The 21,510-nt window shown below is 31.3% G+C and overlaps 1 protein-coding gene across 3 annotated transcripts in view; it reads left to right on the top strand.

The window, feature by feature from the left end:
* LOC126746900 (inaD-like protein) overlaps positions 1 to 21,510 on the top strand; it is a 226,928-nt gene that overhangs the window by 6,123 nt on the left and 199,295 nt on the right. Inside the window, exons 3-12 of one of the 3 annotated variants that reach the window (XM_050455323.1) lie at positions 5,891 to 6,049; positions 6,110 to 6,259; positions 6,310 to 6,508; positions 6,565 to 6,653; positions 6,710 to 6,922; positions 6,983 to 7,183; positions 7,636 to 7,806; positions 7,862 to 8,014; positions 8,068 to 8,295; positions 12,418 to 12,657. In XM_050455323.1, coding sequence (XP_050311280.1) covers positions 5,891 to 6,049; positions 6,110 to 6,259; positions 6,310 to 6,508; positions 6,565 to 6,653; positions 6,710 to 6,922; positions 6,983 to 7,183; positions 7,636 to 7,806; positions 7,862 to 8,014; positions 8,068 to 8,295; positions 12,418 to 12,657 — 1,803 coding nt within the window. Of the gene's footprint in view, positions 1 to 5,890; positions 6,050 to 6,109; positions 6,260 to 6,309; positions 6,509 to 6,561; positions 6,654 to 6,709; positions 6,923 to 6,982; positions 7,184 to 7,635; positions 7,807 to 7,861; positions 8,015 to 8,067; positions 8,296 to 12,417; positions 12,658 to 21,510 lie in introns of all 3 variants that reach the window. The other 2 variants (XM_050455332.1, XM_050455314.1) reach the window with 2 other exon arrangements.

The raw sequence follows: 21,510 nt of genomic DNA, 5'->3' as shown, positions 1-21,510 counted from the left end.
TTATAAAAGCGAACATGAAACTCTATTTACGGGTAAAATAAACATACTTTTTGTTGTAATAATAAGCTTGTTTTGATGAAATATGGTATTGATATAAAATGAATAGTTTCAAAAAATTATAAACTTTTTTATAGTAGTTACTGGAATTTTTTAGCTATTTGATTTAAAAGTTTTAAAGTAGCCATCTTGCTTTTAGGGAATCTATTTTTTAAATAAACAAGCGTCTCTCTACGCTTATTAATGCCTCTCGGTATCGTAGGTTTGACACGGTCTCTAATTTTGTTTTTACGGCTCTCCGATTTTATTTGCATATTTTAGACTATAGATAACAGAGAAATATTTAGTATTACTAAGTATTACTAAATAAACGCTGCGGTACCACAAATTAGTAGATACATAAAGAAGGAAAAAATTAACACTAACTGTAATTTAAAGGCAAAAGAATAAATGACAATACCACTACTGAATATTTACCAGACAAACAAAAGTATCTAATTAATGAAATAGAGATGACACGCCGCAAGTCATAAATTCTACTATAGTATGAACGGAATTTCTTACTAGAATTTTCTTAATTAAAGCTTTAAAAATATTTACCATTTTAAGTCTTTTCAGTTTGATAGAAAGTTTATTATATAATTTAATTGGTAAAAGTAACCGGTTGTTTATTTACAACTTTGGTTTGTTTATGTTTGTATAAGAATCAACTTTGGATTAAGTGTAATAAGGAATTATCCGAGAAGTTTGATCTTACATGCAAAACTGACTGAAAAATAAACAAACAAGGAAATGACATATAGAATTGCAAACCAAGAATAGTATATTCTAAGTGCGAAATAAGCAAAATTCTACACGAGTAGAAAGGTTTGTTGCCCTAGCCGTTAGGCGAAAGGAATGACTCTACGAGTGTAGAATTGTCTATTTCACACATGTTACAGACTATACTTTTTCTACGACTATCAAATAAAACAACAGGGTGTCCCAAATTTTAGTGTAAAAAATTCAGATAAGATAAAAGGTCAGTAAAATTAGGGTAAAATAGCGTAATTTAATACTTTTTAAAATGTTTTGTAAAAATTTAAAAAACTTACGAGTATTTTCGGAGATATCCGAATAAATCAAAAAATCTTATAAATTTTTTTCTCAGCGTCACTATAGTCAATTACATCAGATCCAATTACTTCTATTTTTACCTTTTCAAAAAAAAGTACCACTATTGTATATTATTATATATTATTATTAAAAAGAGTTTGCAAAATCAAATAGAAACTTAAAATCCAAAGAAAAAAATTACAAATGTAAATTAAATTTATATTACTCGATAAAAAAAAACTATTTTTTTTTTATATCAAATGATTATTTCTCATTCTTGAACAAACAAAAACTATCAAAAAACAACAAAGATTACAAATAATATGTTTGCTTTTATTTTTCATGGTTTTTGTTATATATATTTTTTGTAATTCCAGTACAATTTTGAATTGTAATATTTTTAGGGGAATCCGATATGTTTTCAGTGGTTAATGAGCCAAATATGTTTTGCTGTTGGGAGTTAGCACTTGCACAAGGAAGCTCTACTTGTAGTTCCTGCAGTTTTTTTGCTGAAATTTGGGTTTTTTGGGTGCCGGTTCCTCATTTTCATTAATTTGGGATATTATTTGACTTGAAACATTTAGGCGGTTTTGTAATGAGTTATCTATATATCCTTCAGCAACTTCCGTAGATTTCCACCCTCCGTGTCTTTTTAATATTTCTACATTCGCCCCACAATCCACAAGCATTGTTGTAGATGTTCTTCGAAAACAATGACTCGTGTATAATCCAGGGTTGGGTAAGTTCAAAAATTGTGCCACTTGTTTAGGCATATTTCCTAGTTTGTTTATTCCAATCACTTGCTTGGTGCAGCGTCCATTTTGAAAGTTAATGAAGATACTATTTGTCGCAATATCTGGTGGCCGTAGAGATAAATATTTTTTAAATAAGGTATAAAACTTTCCAGTGATTGTAAATTGTCTAGGCACTTTAGTTTTTGTATTAGGAACATTTATTATTATATCGGACCCCAAGTTCTCAATATCCTGAACTTGCATTAAGTAGAGCTCCTGTCTTCGACAAGCTCCCATAATTCCTAAAAAATTAGTACATTATATACATGTTTATGGTATTTTAAAGATCTAGGATATATGGGTAATGTCTAAATACATGTATGTACCTTTGTAGCAAGATAAATATGATCTGGAGCATTATTTATAAAATGGTTAATTTCTTCTCCAGTTAATATCTTCGCTAAATGCTCGTAGCCTGGCATATTTTGATATATCTGTATTGTGTTTAATGTTAATTGTTGTTCTAATCATTGAATACACTTTCCATAGTGTTGAAGCTTTATTAGACTTAGCTAACTGACTAAAATAGGCGAGAATCACATTTTCGGAGAACGAATTAGCTCTTTTTAATTTTCGCCATTGCATGAAAGTGTCATATTGTTTAAGGTATAAATCTTTCGATTTTTCAGGCAACAAATTGCCAGCAGTCGCCTTCGCTAATTCTACAATTTCCGGGGGAGTAGCAGTGAAATCAAAATCGCTAATGCTTTTAGTATCAGTCACTAAAAAGAAATAAAGCGGTAGGAATAACTAATGAAATATTTAAATTTACACTTACTTCTTTTTAATGTATTGGCCAATATTTATAGAGGTATTTTTCTTAGCTTCGTAGATTCATTTCGTAACAAGTGCGAGAATGAACTTTCCCGCACTTGTTGCGAAATGAAGCCATTTCTTTACCAAAAACTATATCGAAATGTACCTATTTCGTAATAGTCGTAGAAAAACGGTATTCTACAATAAAGACTATCAGGTTTGAATAAAATTATCCTTATTATTTTTTTCTGGGCTCGGAAATGTTCCTTTGAATCACTGTTAGAACAAGTACCTCAACAATTAATATTATATAGTGGTATATTAATACAAGTTAGAGTACAATATTAACAATAGTAGTAAAGAACTAGTAGAGCAGTATAAATTTTATTACGTTGCTAGATAACATGATATCTATAAATTGATACTAGCTTCAAGAATATATCTGCATTGCAATCCCAACTAAGGTGCTCGTCGACTACTATACATACATTAGTACTAAATAAATTTATTTTGTTTGATTGTTCTGAACTTTTATGTCTAAAGCATAAACCACGCATACCACAATCATAAAATTTATTCAACGTCAGGTTGATATAGTTATTTATTGTATTTATCTTGATATATTTTTTTTTATAAAGAAGACTCCAAACGTTTAAGGAAACACTTTTCAAAGATTTTTACCGATAAAAGTGATATTCCCTGAGAATTAGATGCTTTTATATCTGGGAGCCATAAAAGGGCTCTCAAGGCAGTTGAAAATAATCCCTCCTGAAATGACAAATTAACAAGATAAGATAGGTAATCAGAGTCACTTAAAACTGAATAACATGTTTGATAAAGAAACAGGAAACTCCACGATCACTGGTCGAACTGTTACCACTGAAAAATTAAAATAATATCAAGCATTTCACCATAAGAATATAAATATAATGAACCTAATATTATTTTATCTTTAAGATTTTATTACTCAGCAATTCTCACTCTGATTTAACCTTTTATTATGTGTAATTTTTTCCTGAATTCAATAAAAAAATTGTTGAATTATTCAAAAGAATCCTGCATATCATTAAAATTTGTACCGCTGGAATTAGTATAATACTCAGGTTACCCTAGTTTGGAATACCCTGAATTATCTTTATATAATTATCAATTTTCATGCTGTTTTTGAAAAATTAATAAATTTGGCAAAAAGCTTATTATAATATGTGGATATACTTAACGAATTGAGGGTAAGCTCATGTTGTAAATAATGTGTATAAATTTATTTTCGTTATGTGTGTTATATTTCTAACTTTTAAATAAATCCCTTAATCGACCTTCTGCGACAATATCTTTAGTCATTCACAGCTTACGAGCAGTTGAATTCTTCAGATAGAATCTTTCCAAGGGAAAAGAAGTATTCACAGCAATTAGAAAAAGTTAAATTCTGAATCATTTGAGGATTTATTGGAAAAATTCTAGTCAATACTTGGAACTGCAGAATAAAATTTCATAATATTACATTCAGGTGTAAAGAATAATTATGCTTATAAGTAAATACGATTTTCATTATAGGAATACCGAAGTGATCAGAAATAAATCAGTTTAATAATAGTAGTTAATATATTATCGACAGTAGTGATTATTAATTCAAACGTGATTTCAAAATTTAAGTGATTATCAATTCTTGTGTACCCAGTAATAGTTTTATTCAATTCGAAACTCGCAGACATAATAGATTTTTAAAATATATCTACATTAAACTTGCTGCATATAAAATCTAAGATGATGGGCTTTATAACTTCATTGATCATCCCCTCTAGATATTAACTAAAACATTCTCAGCAGGTGATCTATACATACAGTCAATAATATATTTTTGATTATTAATTCTTGTCTATCAGTAAAAAATAATACTTAATCAACTTAACTAATATCATACTTGTAACTTAGAACAGGAGCACCAATATGTGACTTTCGGAAAATTGATCTTTTGCTACCGACCTTATAGTATGGTAAGAAGGAATTCCTTTGCTCTAACTAAGCAGAAATGTTGCCTTAATAGAATTTTTAGAATACATCAGAATCATCGAATGTAATATTTTGGGTTCATCCCTAAAAAGATAGAAGATATGTTAGCTGGAAGTGAGGAGGTGATTGAGAACTTTATTAAATATAAAATTAAACGTCCCCCTATATATGTAGATTGACGTGTTTCTTTTTTAATTAAGTTATTAGCGTAGTAGTAGTTAACGTATAAGTAGTTCGTTTTGAACTGAAAGCACTATATAGTATCGTCTTGTCTCTCGTTTATACATATACACCTTAAAATTATTATGGGCATAAGAAATTAGGGCCGATAAGAATATCGTCGAATTTATTTCCAAGGCAATGCTTTGCAAAATTTGGTCCTTAAAAACATTTGGACGTTAGTAAAAGAATGTGGACTCACATTACCAGTTCAATTTTTCTCTGTGTGCCCTAAACTAAAGAGGATGCGGTAGGCGGTCTTCAGATTTAACAGTCACTTTTTAGACGTATATTTTTTATGAAGGTTTTGTAACCTAAAAATAAAAAAAATAATATTAAAGAAATTAAATCGAAAAAAGTTACACTAAAATATTTAAAAAAAAATCTATTATGCCACTTGAAATAATTATTAAACGCCAAAAACCTTCAAACAAAACATTAAAATTATTTTTCATAATTACTTGACATAAATTTAACATTCTTAATTTATTCATAGTATGTACTTATCAAAATTAAAAATAAGATGATTTTATTTCGACCTTACGGGTCAAGAAATGACAATTGGATTATTATTGCTTTGAAATTACAATTTCATAAGCATTTCAAGAGAGAAACTAATTTTTTAGCGTTACAATTTAAAAATACAAGTAGAACCCAACATTCTCAACGCAATGCAAAAAAATATAATTGTTCCGTACATGCTCTATATTATACAGCCCCTGAATTTTGCTGTCCTGGCCTATCTGGCCTTTCCACTCTTCACTGCTCAAGATTATTGGTGTGAAAATTTCACATTTCAATTGGTTGGGGTTTGGTTGTTTTGCAAAAAAAATCTATAAAACACACTAATACTTATTATATTGTTTTAAAGTTCTATTTTCCAAAATTTGTAATCTGTTTACTATTCCTAATAGTTTTATGACGGTATGATAGCTTCTCAAAGACTTAAGGCCAGATATCACAGTCAAATTAGGAGATTTTATAGTGACAAACATTTTTACTTTGCCTTTGATTTTAAGGATGGTAGACTTCAAAGTGGAGATCATATTCTTCAAATTGGCGAGGTCAATCTCAGGGGATTGGGTTCCGAGCAGGTAGCCTCAGTACTGAGACAGTGTGGAATCTATGTGCGCATGGTAGTTGCTCGACCTGTAGACTCCACAACTGTAGATATACAGGTAAAATTTGCCTACATTTGTACACAGTTATTAGGTAATAATAAAATTACAATTATATAGGCTTTGGGCAGTCATGCGCCAATTGTTCCTACCAAAATTTTAAGTGATCCTGTTGAGCTTGACCGACATTTGTTGGAACATGGATATGAGGGAGCTTGTTTACCAATGCCACGTGAACATTACGTGCCAATTCCATATAATCTTCAAAATGTAAGAACTATGATATAACATTAATGGTTAAACTAATATTTAGCTTTTAGTCTATATCTGATATAGTAGAGGTTGTACGTGATCCTCTTCCCATAGGGAGAATTCCAATTATTCCGAAAATATGTCCTCCTCCACCTCCTTTAAGCCCCCTATCTATAGACTCTCCCGAAACAGAAACTTTTACCATAGAGCTAAAGAAAGATGACTTGGGGTTAGGAATAACTGTAGCCGGATATGTCTGCGAAAAAGGTAGCGTCAAAGTCAAAAGAATTTGTTAGATTTAAAAATTAAATTTATTTCAGAAGAACTTTCTGGAATTTTTGTAAAGAGTATAAATAAAGGCAGTGCAGCAGACGCAACCAAGATTATAAAGGTGAACGACAGAATTGTAGAGGTATCTAATAATTATTCTCGATGTTTAGAATTTTCTAAAGATGACTACATTTTAAGGTGAATGAAACCTCAATGGTGAACTTTACCAACCATCAAGCAGTGGAATACCTTAAGCATTCGGGACCGATGGTAAAAATTAAATTTGAAAGGTATTTACGAGGCCCTAAATATGAACAGCTACAACAAGCAATAAAAGCTGATGAACTTAGAGCTCCCTCGCCAACTTCTTTAACTATAACCTCTTTGCCCAAAGTACCTTTCAGTTTGGTGGTAGGTTTTTTTTTTGATGGTTTTTCTGTTCATATAATTAATATTTATAACATTTTTCAGCATATGAGTCACCTAGGGATAGAACCAGAAGGCGAGTCACGCACAAGCATAGATTTTGACTCCGCGGTGTTGTTTGAGCCTATTGACGAGGAAAAAGAAATTGTGCTGGATGATAGAAAAATCACTGATTTTGAGCTAAAAAGTCAGGAAGTTATTTATGAAAAATGGAGGTGCCGGTTAAATAAAAACGTTGAAATCTTGGTAAGAAACAGTTTGGGCTTTTTTGTAAAGACCATGAAATGATTAAATATTTATAACTAATATATCTACCAAAGAAAATATTGAGGAAAAAGCGTTTTTATCATTAAACTTAAACAGAGTCAAAATTAATCAAGAAAACAACGATACATATTTGATCAGTCATTTGTCCTTGCTATTTCGCTTATATTTCTTAATCCTTCGCCCTCTAACGCTTGTCTTTTGTACAATAATTTAAAATGTACAAATTATACTGTTTTTACTAAACTGGGGTATTGTTCCAGAATTTAGCTGATGGTACTATATATTTAACAATAATTTAAAGTAATTTTTTTAAGGCTTTTAAAGGTACTTCTTATTTCATTTAAAGCATCTCTTGCTACAGTCTTTTAGATAATATTAACCCATGCCATTCTTACTCTTTTTTTTCAATTAAATCAAGTATTTTTCCTTAGATTGCACAAATTCATAAGCCACAAGACAGTGGCTTGGGAATTAGTTTGGAAGGCACGGTAGATGTAGAGGATGGCCAAGAAGTGCGTCCTCATCATTATATCAGAAATATTCTTCCCGATGGACCTGTAGGATTGAACGGCGTATTACAATCTGGAGACGAGCTGTTGGAGGTAAACAATTGTGAATAATAAAATGTGCATGACCATAAGTCTTATTTTATTTAAGGTAAATGGTACTCAGTTGCTTGGGCTCAATCACTTAGAAGTAGTTACTTTTCTAAAGCAGCTCCCAGCTGTAGTAAACCTAGTTTGCGCCAGGTATCCAGTTCCTATTAGAATAATCGACACTGCGCAGCATCCGGATGCCTTTCAGGCTAGAGTATGACAAAAGTTTGAAAAAAAAAAGATACATTAGTAATAGATCTTTTTTAGAAAATTTTGGCGGGTAGTCTTCAGACCCTTTTAAATAGTCCAGATGCAGTTCGTTTAGTCAAAGCGAAGTCTGAATCATCGATAGTCTCGAGTTTGGGGAGTGAAACGCTTAGCAGATCAAAATCGATGGAGTTCTTTAATGGAATTCCCATGTGGTGTGAGGAACCGACTATTGTAGAACTGAATAAAGGAGACCACGGGCTCGGATTTTCGATATTGGATTATCAAGTATGTATTTAACAGTAAAATATTAAGGAACATCTATATTGCTGTGACGAATTCATAATTAGTTGCCTATTTTGTTGGGTATTACGTCACTACTTTAATAAATAGCAGTTTTGAAACTAATCTAACGCATCTCATACGGTTTATTTGTCGAAAAAAAGAAGAAAATAAATAAACTTATTCACGCATTTAGAAGAAATATGAACTTAAATCTTTAACAATACTTTTTGGTTTTTACAGATCTTCAATTCAATCTAACTACAATACTTTTTAAATACAATATTAACTGCGTATATGAGATATTTTTATATATCCAGCGGTCGATGGATAAAAAATCAGCTCCTGGGTCGTCTTCAGTTTATATTCTTTTCTTCGTCTCAATGATTGAGCGTATGAGGTGGTATTTTCTAAACTGATTGTTGGCTAGTATATTTACTAAAATACTGATGAACTACCCAACAAAATAGGTAACTAAGTAAAACAATACATTAGTTCTTTTATAATTTCTTAATCAAAACTAGTTAAAGTCGCAGATCATCCTATCTAAAGTTTTTTTCCTCCATTGCATTGGGCTTTCATGTATGGAAGTGGTTCATCTGGACGATCGATAGAGTCTTCCTTTCTTGGACCCTTTGTCACTCTCTTACTTTGTATTAGTTAGATGGCTTCTTCAGAAAAGTTTCATGGTGGGTTATCAGGATCGGGCTCTGTCAATTCTGGTGTTGTTATTACCTTTAATATTCATTTTTAAAGATCTCTTTTTCATAAAAAAGGTTTTATAGTGGATTATCATGATCTGGGTTCTGCAAATTCTAACATCGTTATCGTTTTTATCAATAGGTCTTTTTGATCTTCTCTGATGTACGGCTCCTCTTATTAGATGATTGTCAAGTAATCGAGCTACATCAACTTAGTCCACATAAGGTTTTAAACCGGGTTCTATTAAAGTACGTTCGAATGTTATTAATAAAACATTTAAGTGGATTTTTTGGGACATATACCTTTATGATTTTTGAGAAAATCGAGGTATTTCTTAAACAGAAGTTGTCGCTAACTTTACACATCACAAATGGTCAAGGTTAATAAAAAAAGAAGTAGTAAAAGACAGACGTCTCAAGAAATTCAATGAGCAGACGTACTGTCAAAATCTTACGTGGAGAATCTTTGAGAATAACATGATAAAAAAAGGAATAATAAAGGTTTATAAAAATATTATATAAAAATATGAATATGAAAATTTTTAAGTAACGCTAAAAAATAACATATAACGTTAACGTGAAATATATTTAGCAGTATCGGAGTTTGTTAATATGGAAAGAGAATGGAATTTTAAAAAAATGGTACTGTTAAGGAATGACTAAAAACAGTAGATGAAAGTAGATAGAAATTAACAAAATAAAGAAGGTTCAATGATACAATTTATTTCAGTTTCTAAAATTTCCAATAAATTCTAAACTAATTTAATGGTAAATAATTTACGAGACAGACTTATGCAGGATTTACTAAAGAACATAAACATCACTTAGAGCCAGCGCTATAAAGAAATTGCCTTCTAATGATTTTTGTAATTTGAGGCATTCATTTTCTTGCTTATTTGAATCTTAAGTATGATTTTTATTATTATGATTATGTAAACTGTGATTTTGTTGTCATTAATAATTACCTTGCTAGCATGAATTGGAATTTCCTTTTATTCAGTAAGAGAAAATTTTTAATTATCTAATATTCCCACTTGGTTTAGTAGACAATTTCAGAATCTTGTTATTCAAACAAAGATTGCTCACACAGAAAGATTAAATACTGAAATTTCTCATAATCCTTCTTCATTTTGAAAACACATCAATAGATTAAGTAGCTCTGATTTATACCATAATAGTATGCATATGGAAGCCAAGATTGCTGGTAATACTCACGATTTTGTAAACCTATTTGCTAGGTATTTTAAAACTACATACAAGCAGCAACCTATCAGCAAGACTTCTGACTGTAAGTTTGATTACAGTCTGGATTTAAATTGCATTTCTTTGTTCGACATATTTGATGAAATTTGATGAAATTTCCTAATAAAAATGCTTTTGGCCCTGATGATATTCCATCTGTTTTTTTTAGACTGTAGGCGTAGTCTGAATAATCTTTAATAATAAGTTTATTACTAATAACTTTATTAATAATAATCTTTGCTTGACATCAGGCAAATTGCCATATAATCAGCATGGTTTATCTTAGGGTAGATATATAGTGACTAACTTTTTTACTGACTAGTATTTCTTGATCGATGCTTTTGAGAGGTCTATACAGGTCGATAGTGTGTATATGGACTTCTCAAAGGCTTTTGATAGAGTTTGTCATGATCATCTCGTTGGAAAGTTTGGGGCTATGGGCCTTGGTAAGACTTTGGTCAAACTTTGTCATAGTTTTTTGAGTGGTCGCACAAAATTGGCCAGGATAAATTATTATATTTCTAATGTTATTGAAGTATCTTCCGGTGTGCCTCAAGATTCGCGTATTGGCTCAGTCTTTTTTAACATGATCATAAGAGATTTGAGTGACGTAATTGTTCATTCGAAGGATCTTGCTTTTGCTGATGATTTTAAATTTCATAAACCCATTGAGTCATATCATGATAATAAGCTACTTCATTTGGATGTAAATAGTGTTGCTGAGTAGTTTAATAGTAATAGTCTAAAACCGAATATAAAGAAGTGTGTATGTATTTCGTTTGGTCAATCTAAAAAATTTATTAGTTATCAGTATGTAATCAGCAATAGCGAACTCAGGTCAGTTGATACAGCTGAAAATTTAAGTGTTCTTTTCAATACCAACTTTTTTACTGCGCGTTTTGGATATTATTAACAGGAGTATGCGCAGTATTGGTTTAATCACTAGAAATAGTGTAAATTTTTTACCTTTACTATTTCAAACTATGTACTTTAATAATGTTTGGTTTGTTCCTTACTTGAGTATACGTCTGTAATTTAGTCCTCTTATTATGATTCTCATATTGAACGTCTGGAGGCTGTACAGAGAAGATTCTTAAGATCCTTTGCTTATAGAGCTAAAGTTAATATTTTGTGTAATTATTAGATCGAAGTCAGACGGCATTATTCTAATGCTTTAGTATTTTGTAAGATCTTTGCAGAATGGTTTATATCATTTACCTAGCATTTTGGAAGCAATTCGTTTTAAGAACTGTCAAAAAAGGGTTAACTCCCGTATGTTTCGTTTATCCTTTCATTCGGCCAACTATGGGTTTTTTTCTTTGCTTACGGTCATCAGTAATCTTAGACTTTAACCTACGTTCCTTGTATAGTGTTAAGTTTTTAGTTTTGTCAATTATTGTTTTTTCTGAGGACTTATCTCGTTTAAAAGTTCTACCGGAAAAGCCACGAATTCTATACTAATTTTCTTTATACTTACATCATAACTAATAAAAATTCGAAATTACTCGATTAAAGTGGGAATTACTCTGGATATCTACTTTGATTTTTCTGTAAGAAGTATATTTCTCAAACTCATTAATATACTCAAAAATATGCTCGAAGATTAAAAACATCAACGATCAAGTATGAAATTAAAGAAGATTTAGTTTTAATAAATAGTTTTTGATAGAAGAATTTAAGTGATCTTTAAGGCAATTAAAATTCTGGCAAGAATTCATTCCTTAACCCGCTTTACCCTCTATATCCGAGAGATCCGAGAGATTTCATTAATTTTTTTTATAATATTGCTTGCAAAAAAAAATCTGAAGTAAAATAAATTATTTTTGACTTCATTCAGATCCAAACAGCAAAATCTAAAAGTTTGTTGTATTCTATATATTATACCTACATACCAAATTGTTCGACTTAGTTCACACTTCTATTTCCGGAACTTTATTACAATCTCATTATTTTGTTTTATTTATAGTCATTAAGTCCATTGGCAATTTTCTGTGATCTTATGTGGTTTAAATATTTGAAAACAAACGATATTTGTTTACTGCTACTAAACCTACATACGATCCAGTTTATTTTAATTTATTAATGTGTTGTTAAAATATTTATTCATTAACATCAACATTTTTGACATTGCGTTTAAGGTAGTCTCTTAATATTACATGGAAATATAACGTTAACTCATTTTCAGGATCCTTTAAATCCAGAAGAAATTCTTCTAGTTATCCGCTCGCTAGTCCCTGGCGGCGTTGCTCAAGCAGATGGAAGATTGATTCCAGGAGACAGACTCCTGGGGGTAAACGATATCAGTTTAAATGGAGCCACCCTTGAAACTGCCGTCCAAGTACTCAAGAATACTCCTAAAGGGCCAGTGAAACTGGCTGTAGCTAAACCGTTAAGGGGCGGAGACGCTATGTCCCACGTTAGCCAGGTAAGGAACAGATTCACAAAATGACACCTCTTTAACTTATCTTTTTATACGCCCTCTTACAGTGTTGCTACTTCACTTTAATTAAGCTGAATGATTAGTAATATGGCTTAAAAGAAATTATTTAGAACTCATTCAGGTTAACAATTATTTGTCGTTCTGTATACGTTTTTCTTAGTGTGTAATATCAAATTGGCATAACAAGATTATTTTTATCTGATTTTCGTCATTTTTGTTACTTCTCGAGTCAAATATGTCGCGCAACATCTAATTAATATTTTGCTACAGTGTCGACTTAGTATGTCTCAGTGATGCATTTTTTAAACGACATTTTTAGGAATATTAGACCGTGCATTTTCTTTAAGGGTGCAGCTTGAGTTACGATCGTAATTTGCCTTATCTTTAACTTTAGCAGTTTCCTAAATTTTTCAAATAAAGATAAATATTCGTGAGCCCTCTTTGGTAAAAGCTCTTATCTTACGGAGCAATTATTTTAGACTTACAAATATTGTTTTTCTCATCCACGAACTTAAAAATATACCTGGACTGCTAATGCATATGGCCACGATACCCAAAAATGACCACTGCATGGTGGCCGCCATTTTTATAGTGGTTGTGTCCTTTTGATGTTGGTCACTCTGAAAATTTTTAGTGTTGCCAACATAAAATATATTAAATAACGGTAATGAAGTTGACATTTGACGTGTGAGTATAGCGGATTGCCTAGTTTTTGACGAATTGTAAACGACGCTTGGGTATATCGTCTGCATTAGGCGATGTACCTTTCTCCTTATTTAATACGTGAATAATGTATCACCATCTTTATTTAAAGGTATTTGGTTCAGTTTCTCAAAACCGAATTATTGTGAATAATTGTCCGTCTGTGTTGTTTATAATAGAATAATATATCGAGTTGTTGACAGAATAATATATGTTTTTCTACATAAACCCTTTATAATTACAACCCCTCATAAAATCATCTATATTTTGATTCTTATATATGGTTGTACCTATTAATGTGGAAACACTGTACATGGAGGGAAAGTAAAACTTGTAATAGTAAAAATAGAAAGAAAATAAGTGTTTTTAACTGAATTTGTTAAGTAAATAAAAGCAAAAACTTAAATGAATATCATGATTTTAATGGTATTAGGATTTATAAGATTCAAGATTATCAGAATGATAAAACAAATATTTTAAAGTGCACGCATCGATTCCAAGTTGATTGAAACTTTGTCTCATTTTAGGTGAGGATTACTTTCTTTCATAAATTTTAACAAAATTCTTAAAGAAGTACCAGAAAAAATCAAAGATCTAACGCAACTATCTTAAATTCTTACCTATATGTAACTTTCTATTTTGTCTTTTTGTAAACATAACCTCTCAAAAACTTTAATTGTTTTGTTTCCCTACAGTTGGCACAATTAAAATTTGTCAGAGTGACCAACATCGAAAGGACACAATCACGCAAAATGGCGGCCCCCTAGTAGTGGTCATTTACCTTTCATTGAATTGGCAGTCCAGGTATATTTCTAAGTTCGTGTTTTCATCTCTCTTGCACAGATTCCGTTGAAAGTATTAAACTTGGATAAGCAGTTAAGAATGACTCGGTCTTAATATAATTAAAGACAATTTCCTAAATGAGGTTCTAAGAATGGTATATATCATCGGCTCTTTATAATCATTTATGGTACACTTAAATGCATAGGTTATAAAGTTTGTCTATTAATTTTCTTTTTTTTAAATGAATTCCATATTGATTTGATTTATATGAACGTGGTATATCAGAGGAAGAGTTAGCATTCACATCTTGCCTCCACCTGATCCTATTGTAGTTAAAGAGCAATGAGCAAAGCAAAAAATGAAGCAAAGAGTATAAAAAAACTTTATTGAGCGTAATTTATTACCAACACATTCTTGCTCATTGAAGATTTATTTATAGCAAAGTTGTGAATACATAGTTACATGTGTAACACCCAAAAAACTAATAAAATCACAAACGACATAACAACGTTTCCAAGTCGTTATCTTAAGCCGTATACACATATTTAAGACTATGACGTAATAGTCGTATCACCCCATGCACTGCACTATATGTGAATTTATATTGAGTAGGGGAGACTGGCCTAAAATGACATACCACTTTATTTTTGCTTATTAATTTTTTATTCTTTTAATGTAAACATACAAAATCATTAGTAATTTATAATACTAAAGGTTTATAATAAAAATATAATCTATTTTTTTTTTAAATAAATGAATAATCCTGGCGAAACAAATATAAAAATAAAAAATAAAAAATAAAAAACGACTTTATTTTATACTCGGTGAGATTCAGCACAGCTGTTGCTAGCCGAGTATTCATAGCAAAAACAAAATATAAGTTTTCAATAATTACAACAACGTCGAAACATACAGTAAGGTAAATTAAATATTCAAATAAATAGAAAATACAACTGAAAATTGTCCCTAAAAAATCTACAAAACAAAAAGTAAATCAAAATAAAAAATAGTCTCTAACAACACAAAAGTCTACCAGACAAAAGTAAATCAAAAGCAAAAAAAATAAGGCAAAATTCTCTCCAGAATCCACAAGACAAAAACAAGTGATTAATCAAAAAAAAAAAAAAAAAAACAATAAATAAAATAAATAAAGTGATTAGTATTTAGAAAAAAGGTAACTTTAATACTTCTTTTTAAAAGTCAAAGTTGATTGATTAAACATTTTTATGTTTCCAGGCAAATGATTTAATAAATTAACAGAAGTATAGCTAAAGCAAGATTTAAAGAAGCTTCCCTTATGCCTTGGAATTTTATAATAGTCTCTATATCTAGTATCTCGGTTATGAAGGCTTGATCTAGGTGTATTTTTTGCAAATAGATAGTTTGGCGATTCAGTTTTGCGCATCCTATGAAGAAAAGAAGCAAAATGAAGCTGCTGTCTGTCCTCAATACTTAACCACTGAAGCTCCTTTAGTCTATGGCTGACGTGATCTTTTAAGCGTAGATTAAAAATAAGTCTTATGCAGGAGTTTTGTATGTTTTGTAACTTGTACTTACTACTCATATCAAGACAAGGGCCATAGACAAAGTTGCAGTAGTTGCACTGGGACAAAACCAGGGTCTCACATAACTGCTTCTTTATACCGAAGTTGAGAAAGTGCCTGCTTTTATATAAATTACGCAATGAAAAATAGGATTTTTGTTTAACCCTTGAAATATGTCCCCTAAATCTTAATTTTTCATCGAACCAAACTCCCAAGTTCTTGTACTCTGCAACCACTGGTATATCAACACCACCCATTTGAATTTTTATATTCGATTTAGCCCACCCGGTATTTGGCCCAAAGAACATTACTGCGGATTTATTGGGATTTAACTTTAAACCGTTATTATTTGAATATGTTAATATACTATTTAGCGTTTCATTAAGTCTGTCTTCAGCCGCCTTAAAATTATTTTTTGAGAATTCTGCTCCTATTTGTAAAGGATAAAAATTGTAAAGGGAAAAAATATAAAAAGAAATATGTAAATGTGTCATTTTACCCAAGCATACTTGGGTAAAATGACATAAGAAAGGTACATAAGGTCAGTACAAGTTAAAACTAACAAAGTTCACATACATATTGTTTGCTTCTTTTAGAAATACCAGCACACTCACAATGTGCCCATTTCAAGCACGATTGACATCTAACCCATGTTTCCTTGGACTTGGACATAGAGTACAAACTGTTACAATATAGGCAGGGTGGATCATCTTCGTCGTCTTCATCTTGAAACGGCTCTTCATTATCAGAGTTTTCGTCCATTGGGACAAAGTGTTCGGATGCTACTATGGCAGCCTTAAGTGTTATGCGGTTTTTACTTTCTTTGGCAACTTCTTTGATTTGAATAACTTCTTTTAAACTTTCAGGGCTTTCAACTAAATGAGTTAAATTTTTTTTGGTTCGTTTCGCGGCTTTGCAAAATTCAGCAGCTTGTTTTTCCGCTTCTCTAGCTTTAAGTTCCTCTAATATTGGGGTACTCGTAAGCACTTTGGTTCCTTCCTTTGGTTGCTTGTATCCCGGATGAACTTGGAAGAGGGGAAATGTCTTGTGGGCGAATAACTGAAATATTGTTTATATTCAATGAATGGTTAGCCACTTGAGTATCACCATCTTGATATCTATCTGTGACCATTGCAGGGTTAAACAGATAATCAGGAAATATATTTGGGTTTAGCGGCCATATTCCTGTTTTCATAAACCCACTTATATAGCATTTTGATTTGTAGCTGCTTTTTTATATGCTGTAGCAAATAACCCGCCAATCTGATATGAAGAAACAGTTCTGCCTGGATGACATTTTAGCCATTTTGTAACTTCTTGATCATAAAATGTTTTTAATGGCCCATAAAAGCACACATCTAAAGGTTGCAGCCGGCGGGTGCAATGAGGTGGAAAACATATCATTTCTATTCCATTTTCTTTAGCAAATCTTGTAACATCTAGAGTTTTATGGCTAGCATGACCATCAACCAGAAGTAACACTTTATTTGCCTTTGAAGGATTATAATATTCTCTAAAATGTTGCATCCATTTTAGAAAAATCTCGCCCGTCATCCAGCCTGTCTCCTGAGCTATTCCCAATGTACCTAAGGGAGCCTCGTCGGTCAGTTCCTTTTTCCAGTTTTTTCTGGGAAAAATTAATGATGGGGGAATACAGGCTCCTGCTGCGCTCATGCAAACCACAGCTGTAATATGCTGCCCCCTTTCAGCACTTGAAATTAAGCCAACTTGTTTTCGACCTTTGGTAGTTAGTATTCGGCTAGGTTTTTGGACAGTAGACAGGCCAGATTCGTCTACATTCCAAATGCGCGTGGGGTTGATATGCTCGTTTTCAATTGTCTCTTGAAAAATTCTAAAAAAATTAGCAATTTTTTTATTATTGAAGGATTGTGCTCTAGCGGCCGAAGTAGCTTCAGGCTTTCTAAGAGATATATCGGGGTTTCTGGACCTAAATCCACGTAGCCAATCCCAACCAGCCATTTTGGTAGTTGAGTTGAACCTGTGTGCAATTCCATTTCTTTCTGCCAGTTGATACGCTAAGGAACGAACTTCATCGCATGATAAACCAAATAAACAAGATTCCAATAATTTGATATGTTGAACTAGGTCCCTCTCCAACTCTACGGAAAACGTGGTTTCGTATCGGCCTATACCCTTATCAGTAGCTTTGACTCTTTTATTTTTGTCCGATGCTCGTCTTCTTAGCGTAGCCTGGGGTACGCCAAATGTTTTTGAAGCTTTGAGCCAGCCCATTTCTCCATTTTGTACTGCCGCAATAGCTTTTTTTATCTGTAATGGATCCCAAGACTGACGCGTGGTTTTTCTTGAGTAATTTCCAACCATTCTACAAAAATAAGAAGAAACCATTGATTTTGAGAAACTGTAAAAAAATTAGGGCAAAATGACATACTATGTCATTTTAGCCATATAGGTGCTATGTCATTTTACCCAACTTGCACCACAAACACATGTTTACTTATAAAAATGTTAATTATCAAAAAAAATGTTAAAATGTTGTTATTTTACCAATAAATAAGATTAATACATACCTGTAATTAGGTTAGAGCGTAGAAAATTAAACTTTAAATACTTTAGTTAAATCTTCTGTTTTAAAACACAAACATTTTGTAGACTTGAAAAAATACAAAGCACGCCCTATGAACGTTAACGCCAAACTAATCTCGATATTTTTAATACGCGTAATATAAAGACATGCCGAGACACTGTTGACATAAAGTTATTCCGAAAAATACTGTTGCCAAGTTGGAGATTTTGTACCTATATTGTTTTACCCTAGTATGTCATTTTAGGCCAGCCTCCCCTACTTGTAAATGGCTTCTGAGCTCGATAATAAGAAATATATGAAAACTTAGATAAATAATGGGAGTTCCTGAAAATTACCAAACTAAAACCCATTCAAGAAAAAGAGAAATACAAAATTTACTATTTTTTTAAGATATATAAAAAGCTTAAGGAAATTGTAGGTTTATACACAAAGAAATTGCACTACCTAGGGAAAATTGGAATTTGCAGATGGAAAAACAACATGGAAGACCTGTTTAAGGAGAAATAAGAGCCCAAAAATTATAAAGGATTACAAAATAAATTTATTAAAATGACCTTCGTATTCCTAGAAAATCTAAACTATTAACAACGAGCAAAGGTATAATCTCTATGAAAAGACTAATAAGCGCATGGAAATCAATAAAAAAATAAATTCGAAATAGAGATCAATAAAAAATTCAGTTCAGTAAAAAAGGCGCTGTGTACAACAGAATTAAAATTATAAACTTAAATTAGCAAAATGTTGTTCCTTGGAATCAAAGCGTGGATTCTGTGGCAATTATTCAAAAGCTTAGCCATTCAAATATGGGGGATGAAAATAATACACAAGATTACAAGAATATGGATCATTACAAGCATCAGAATCAGACAAATACGGAAGATAATAAATAAATATATTGAACTATTACGTATTAGTAATATTAGTATTAGTACACCTTCATAGGTGCCATTTCCGCGGCGGAGGTTGTTACTCATCATAGCAATTCTAGATTTACAGACGGCCTCTCTTAACTGCTTATTGGATAGCAATAAATAAATAATTAATAATGTCTTTATTATTCCAACACATACAAAGGCGAAGTCTATAGCCTAGGGCTAATCATTTAATTAACTTGATAAAATGTATCTAGATTTTAAAATTAAGATATCTTATAAACAAATTCTCAGGCCGACATTTACCAAGAATACTTTTTTTTACAAAAAAAGATTGGATAAATTAGAATTTTTTACTAGAACTTTATTATACAGGGGTACAAAAAAGTTATTTTAAACACATGCAATATACCGCAGGTGGCACCCTCTGCAAGGTATAGCGAATCCGTGAACGGATTTCAATTTCTCGTTCCAAAAAACCCCCCCCCACACCAAATTTTAATTTAATATCTTATGAAACACTCGACTTACTTTAAAAAAACGATTTAATATTTTTAATTTTGACGCCCTGTATATTGAATACCAAGCGCCCAATTAAAAAATGGCATAACGAGAGTCGCATTATTTTGATCCACCCTATATGTGGCCGGCGGATTGGCCTCGTTTTTCCAGACCCTGTATTTTTAATAGGAAGAATCCAATGCAAGTTTCTTTGCTTGCACGTCATACCATAACATCAAGGACCTAGTCTGTGGCAAACAACTTATAATAACAAATCTCATAATGTTAGTCTTATTATAACTTACTTAATTTAAAAAGTTCCAAACAAAAGAAAACAAACAGTGTTGGTCTCAAGGAACTAATTTAATTTGTTACAGGTTTTTCGCAACAAACCATAGCATCATCACCGAAACTTTCCTGTTTTCTTTTATTTTAAATGTTTGCTTGGCCTCTTTAAGAAATGTCACCAGTTTTTATTTACCAGTTTTATTAATAACAATTTCTATATGTATAGAGAAGAATCAAGGACTTAAGAATTATGCTTTTCGTGGATTATGTTTCAATTTTGAAATTTGGTTTGGATTCTATATTTAGGTAATGTGGGATAAAAGTGAAAAAAGTAAAAAGCTTAAAAAAAAATAAATCTTTGATCAGTGCCAATCTTAAGACCACTGACGCTAAATTATTGTTTTAGTTTGTGCGGAATATCTTGCGCCAGTGGTCCGACGAGGTAGGATACTTGATTCTGGTAAGTTTGATGTTTAATATGTGCATGATTATTGAATAAAAATCAGAGGGTATTCAGAGAGACACAAATATGGCTAGATTTATTTGATAAATTGATGTTATGTATGTGGTATATATTTTAATCGAATACATTAACTTGACGCCTAATATAATATTACTTAAATAATTATCTCTTAATTAATTAAAGAATAGGCTCCTGTATAAATTGAAATAGAAAGGCCTTTTTCCGTTGCTTTGTATACCCTCTTATCATCTCATTATTGTAAGCTTAATTAAACATACATTTTCTCTTTTTTTTTCAGAATTGATAAGGACAAGACTTATGGCACATTAGTGTTAGTTCAAATTCAATATTGTATATTTTGCTACTACCGCTTTCGTGTATGTATTATAATTAGATTAAGAATATTGTTGCCCTGCACGCAAATGGTCAAATTACCAGCACTAAAATTAAAATAGTATGAAATACTATTTATTTTTAATAGTTATATAAATCTAATAAATTTAATGAGTCCCAAGAATACTCTTTGTGTTTCATTTAGTTAATATTTTGTACTGTTTGGGAACTGGTACGTATTTATAGCTGTTTATTTAGAACAACCTAGCAGAATTAATAAGTACAAGTCCAATGAATTCAATGTAGTTTCGAATATCTTGACTTCGTATTTAGGTTCTGTTTTCTTTGCTGCTTTTTTAAGCGATCTGCATAATGTAATTTTTAATATAAAATTTTTCAGATTTTCCGAAATATAGTGTCATTTTTTAACTCAAAGTGATCTGAAGGGTATACCTACATTGGTGCCTACTATCCGCGAGTTTTGTTTGAGAATAAATTGACGTTTGCCAATTCAAAATATTATTAATAAATAATTGCGAAATGCGAGTTTTAATTCACACAAGGGGATATTTTGGAGGCAGAAAATTCAAAAATAATGCGATAAAATCTAGTTGAAAAACGCGTTAAATTCAAATATTACATTTTTCTTGAAACTTTGTGATCTGCCAGTTTACGGATAGTTACCGATTTACAAGTAATCAGCATAAAATTTTGGTTGAGCATAAATGTAAAATCTGCAGATTTTTGTGTGATTTTTTCTCAGTAAAATAAAAAGGAGGGGAAAGC

This window comes from Anthonomus grandis, chromosome 2 (genome assembly GCF_022605725.1).
Source record: "Anthonomus grandis grandis chromosome 2, icAntGran1.3, whole genome shotgun sequence".
NCBI lineage: Eukaryota > Metazoa > Arthropoda > Insecta > Coleoptera > Curculionidae > Anthonomus > Anthonomus grandis.
The sequence above is the reverse complement of the archived record's forward strand: the minus strand, read 5'-3'. Positions and strand labels throughout refer to the sequence as shown.